General features: G+C 38.5%; 1 protein-coding gene across 3 annotated transcripts in view; it reads right to left on the reverse strand.

The window, feature by feature from the left end:
• Nucleotides 1-4,731, reverse strand: part of LOC106873074 (D-amino-acid oxidase) — a 25,015-nt gene extending 20,284 nt beyond the window's left edge. Inside the window, exons 1-2 of one of the 3 annotated variants that reach the window (XM_014920291.2) lie at nt 4,589-4,731; nt 1,211-1,427 (exon numbers count right to left, since the gene is read on the reverse strand). In XM_014920291.2, the coding sequence (XP_014775777.1) occupies nt 1,211-1,401 (191 nt within the window). In that variant the 5' untranslated portion in view covers nt 1,402-1,427; nt 4,589-4,731. Of the gene's footprint in view, nt 1-1,210; nt 1,428-3,302; nt 3,451-3,587; nt 3,728-4,588 lie in introns of those variants that run through there. The other 2 variants (XM_014920293.2, XM_014920292.2) reach the window with 2 other exon arrangements.
• Between the last annotated feature and the right edge of the window lie 631 nt (nt 4,732-5,362).

Consider the following 5,362-nt stretch of genomic DNA (forward strand, 5'->3'; position numbering starts at 1 on the left):
GGGGGGGGGGGCGTAGCCTTGCTAGAAATGGCTTGGGATAATATTAATTTCAATTCATCGATTACATTTTTTATGTTCTGCTGATTGTAGGGGGTCGCATGAGTTTCAAGCTTTTGGATAAGGGGTCGCGAGTGCAAAAGCTACTCTAAAGCATAGAGCCGTCTGATGAGCCGAAATAAGGCATTACAATTCATAATTAAAAGGTCTATAATGAGAAATAAACAAACTTTTGGTTAGTTCAAATATGTGACAGATTTTAACTTCTGAAGGTAATTTCTCTGCGGTTTATCGCAGAGTAAAAGAAAATTCTCGCCTATGGCAAAAGGTATAAAAACACCTTATCTACTCAATGTCACCCTCTATCGGACTCATAGACGCGTTTCTGGCTCCTTAGCCTTCCTCAGTAAGGGATACCGAAGAGAGACAATCCCGAGCAGAAGAGAAAGCCGTAGATTTATAGGTAAACTGACAATTCATCGTCAGACAGTTGGCCGGCAGACAAGTTAGAGACAAGACAATTGTGTGGTATGGAGCAGAGTCATGTTGCCAGACATAGGGTGTTACAGCAGCCTCCCTCTTGACACAGGGCAGCACAACTTCCTCAAGGCACTTGATGTAGACTTCCGTGTGAGTCCGAAGTCGTGTGGAAATTGTCTGTCAGCGAATTGTCTGTTGGCGAATTGTCTGTCGACGAATTGTCTGCACACAGATTTATAACGAAACAGTCAACATTAGTGACTGACATGCGCTCGCAGACCTTCCAGTCAGAACAAAAATTGTAGTAGCAGCGCAAAGCAGTGATGAGAAATAAGCAGGTACGATGTTATTAATCTTTTACCATATGCAAGAATTTTTTCTGCATGTTAAGCTGCCTTTAGAACTTAAAATATGTCATAAACATATTTGAACTAACATAAAGTTTGTTTATTTCTCTTCCTGTTGTGCATGACTTGAACAACCACTCCAGAGTCTCCAGTATTAATCTGATGAGGTGGGACAAATCTCCCTCGCACAGAGTTTAGTCCTACTGGGAGTTACGTTTAAAACAAACAAGCAGTAACAGTCAATCTAACTAGTTTCTCTACTTTTATCTAAATGAAGGGTACCAGTTTTTACATAAAAATGCCAACTACAAGTTAGTGAGGCGATCAGAACTGAATTACATTTACACAGGCAAAAAGAAAAAAATAGACAAATCGTTTCAACTCACTTGATTAAGGACGGGTTTGTAGAGCCCATTCTATAGGGGTGCCAGAAGCCAGCAGCCACATCGGTTGTGTTGTTCGGAGAAAACTTTTCAGCAATAACTGTAACATCAACATTTTGTAAGTCTTCAAGAGTTCGTACGGCTGAGTAGAGACCAATAATTCCAGCTCCTAGCACGCAAATTTTTCGGACCATAATGAAAATCAGTTAAAAATCTCCAGCTAAAACATAATATAATTAGTAAGGACAGGATTTCTAACAACATTTTTTCATGGAGTTTTAGGAAAAACATTTGACATTTGAAAAATTCATTCTAAAGACTTTTGGGGTAGGAAGATGGGGTCCCTTGGTCACCAAGGTTTTGTGCTTAAGCGCACCTATGCATCTTCGCAATTCCAGATGTCATGGAGAAATTGTAAACGTTTCCTTGTTCTTCATATTGAATTATCCCTGCCTCTCTGTCTTTTCAGTGACTGTCGTGTCCGTCGCTTACGACAACGAGGGTCCCATTTGATTCGATCAACGGAACAGCCCGCTCGTGAAATTAATGTGCAAGTGGCTGAGCACTCTACAGACACGTGTACCCTTAACGTAGTTCTCAAGGGGTTTCAGCGTCACACAGATACATTAACAGTTTCATTAGAGACGATCTGGACATGTTAGAGCATCTACCAAAAACCACCAACGAAGAAACACTATTAGTCTCCTTCAATGTCATCAACCTCTACACTAACATTCCACATGACTACGGAATAGGGGCAATAAAATTCTGGTTAGAAAAATACCCCGAAGTTCTCCCAGACCACATAAACCAGACCTTTGTCATTGAGTCCCTGAAGTTCGTCCTCCAAAACAATCACTTCCTATTCGAGGCAACTTACTACTGCCAAAAATGCGGTATTGCGATGGGAACAAAAGTAGCGCCTGTCCTTGCAAACCAATAATGGGTTTCTTTGAATCTACTCTATATGAACTTTCACTCCAAACATTTGGACCCCATTCACCCAGTATATAAGAGAAAACTGGAAAAGGTACCTAGACGATTGTTTTATCATCTGGAATGAAACCTATGATAAACTCCTGAATTTCAAATCCACACTGAACAATATAAACTCCAATATTCAAGTTACAATGGAATATAGCAAGGAACAGCTCCCATTCCTGAACATTTTGGTTATAAAAAAATCCAACAACCAAATTGCAACTGACATCTACTACAAACCAACAGACTCAAAGACGGTGCTCCAGCATGGCCGCAGTCAAATGACTGAAACAAGTAAAAGAATAAAAGAATAGACGAAATACCGCTAAGTATATTGCCAGGTGTGCTAACGTTTCTGTCAGCTCGCCACCATGACATGGTCTGCAACCAGACATTTTTTTTTTGTGAAAGGCCTGTGCGTGATGATTTTTATAGTGGAGAAAGGATTCACACAAATCCAATCCCATTCTCTGGACATGGACCACATAAACTTGAAAAGGAGAAATAGTCAACATTATCCAGTATCGTCAGTGCGGCAGGTTTTCTCCCAGTTTTTTTCCCTCTCCTAGACAGATGTTGTGACAACAATTGAAGGGCCTCCCACTTCCAGTGAACCGACCGCGCGCCTAGGCACCAACCCAGGTCCTTCCACGCACATACATACATAAATGTGTACATAGAATATATATATACACATGCACACGCGTGCGCGCGCACGTAGATGCACATTTGTACATAATGTATATATGTCACCATGGCGAAATATATGTGTATGTATATATATACACACACACGTCTCTGTGTGTGTATACTAACGTACAAATGAGGTTCGGGATTCGATCGCATTGCTTAGTATCTTTATGAATACATACAAACATACATACATCATAATACATACATACATACATACATACATACATACATACATACATACATACATCATACATACATACATACACACACACACAAAGGCTCGTATATATATTTGCATGTGCGAGTTTATATACATGTGTGAGTGTGTGTATATGTGTTTGTACACATAAGCACAGACCCATAGTATCGATGATATAGGCTATAAATACTCGTCTAAAATATATAAAAAGTATATACACACCGTCAGCAAAGAAGACTATATATATATATAGATAGATATCTATTTAACGCTACGCCGTTCCTGTCTTGTTCTCAGTAAATTTTGTAAGGGAAAGAAGAAAGCAAGTCCAATGTCAGTTGTCTCAATCTCGGCAAATTAAAAACAAAATTGAGGTGAAGAGATAAAGAGGCGCGTGGTTAAATATAGAAAAAAATGGGGACGGAGAAATGGGGTCAGAGAGAAAAACTAGAGAAAAAGATTAAATAGCTTATTAGTAAAAAACAAAACGAGTACACCCTTACTCACATTAAGTTTTGCACGTTTTCTTTGGTGGGGACTGGGGAATATTGTGGGTAGCAGCAGAAGTACGAATGTTGCAGAAAATGTGTTTGAGAAATTACGTAGCAATACGCTTATGCAAATTATCTATCTATCTATCTATCTATCTATCTATCTATCTATCTATCTATCTATCTATCTATCTATGCCACATGTTTCCCTCTTTCCTGTACCATTTCTTTATTCTTTTCACCAAATCGAGAACAGATCACATGCTTCACGAAATCAAGGTCAAATTGTATGTCTCTAGATAACTAGCAGCTGTTTTTTATCATATTATTTACTTCTTTGGTGGTGTGACAGTATTAATAAGTTTCACACACACACACACATACACATACATGTGCACCAGTCGCAAAAAGCATCAGAGAGGTTTGATAACCTTCAACATTGTCATTTCTCGGAGTAACGTATCATATCAAATGACATACCAGAATTGACACAAATTTAATAAACATAAAAATCATTTTTCCTTATCTTGCATTTATAGGGCGAGTGCCAAAGACTCTATCGTTCTGCAAACATAAAAAGCAAATGTTTAAACCGTATCAAACCGAATATATAATTAATAGAAATGTATTATCTCTTCTAAGTAAGCACAATTTTTCATGTCTCGCCATCTTTTGTAGCAGCTGGCGGGTTGTTACATAACTGGAGGCACCTTTCCTTATATTATCGAACTGGGTCTTGTTTTGTTAACCGCTCCATAATTAATTTTCTAAGTCACCACAAAGATGGCTTCAAAGATAATTGCGCATTCTTAAATGTATGGGCGAGCGTGTATGTTGGTGCATGTATTAACATGTATGTGTTTGTATTGGTACATGTGCGTGTGTGTGTGTGTGTATTTGTGCTTGTATGGTCCTCTAGCATTTATCTCAGATTCAGTTCCTATACAGCTTTGTCAAGCTATACACAAACTAGTGGAGACGAGAATACATTCATCGAAGCTTTATTACTTTACGTACCTCAGGGCTGAAGTCGCCAGTTATTTCTGTTTAGTTCATTCAGATTCCTTTCCCACTCAATGTTGACGCCCTTTTGTTTTGCTTCTCCGACCGGAAGTTCGTTTTTGTCTACAGTTCGTCTGTCACGAATTTTGCCCTTCACCTATATACTACTAAAACTCTGTGATTGCTTGCTTGTCTCGAATTTAATACAACCAAACTGGTACATAATGGGAAAATACTCTGAAAGTAAGGCACCCCCTGAAATGTGAATAGAAATGGAATAAAACAAGTTTCGCGTAAATCGGACCTCGGATTCCCGAGATTCGAGGTTTTTGGGGGTACCAAAACGGCGCATAATGGGAAAATACTCCGAAAGTAACATAACCTTAAAAAATAGAAATTGCTTGTACAGTGAGTAATTTATATTCCACAGAGAGATTCAGAAAAAAATATCTGAGATTCGTGCTGAAGAGAAACAGATATTTGGTAAGAATGTTAATTTCGAAACCGGTCCACGAATAATAATGTTTTGTTTATGTAATTTTCACTGTCTTTCCCGCATACGGTTTTGTATTTCGCTGAATCTCTTTTGAGAACCATTAGGTCTTAGTAGACACAAGATGTGGTCTATTTCTAGCACATTAAATGTCCACTTTAGTGGTCATCGTTATATATAAACATATACTTTAATCCCCTAAGATCTCAGATATTTTTCTGAATCTCTCTGATTCTTTATTTATTGTCTTTGCACAGCTTCTATCGCTGGAGATGTACTCCGGTGCCCACTGTTCA

This window comes from Octopus bimaculoides, chromosome 28, assembly GCF_001194135.2.
Source record: "Octopus bimaculoides isolate UCB-OBI-ISO-001 chromosome 28, ASM119413v2, whole genome shotgun sequence".
NCBI lineage: Eukaryota > Metazoa > Mollusca > Cephalopoda > Octopoda > Octopodidae > Octopus > Octopus bimaculoides.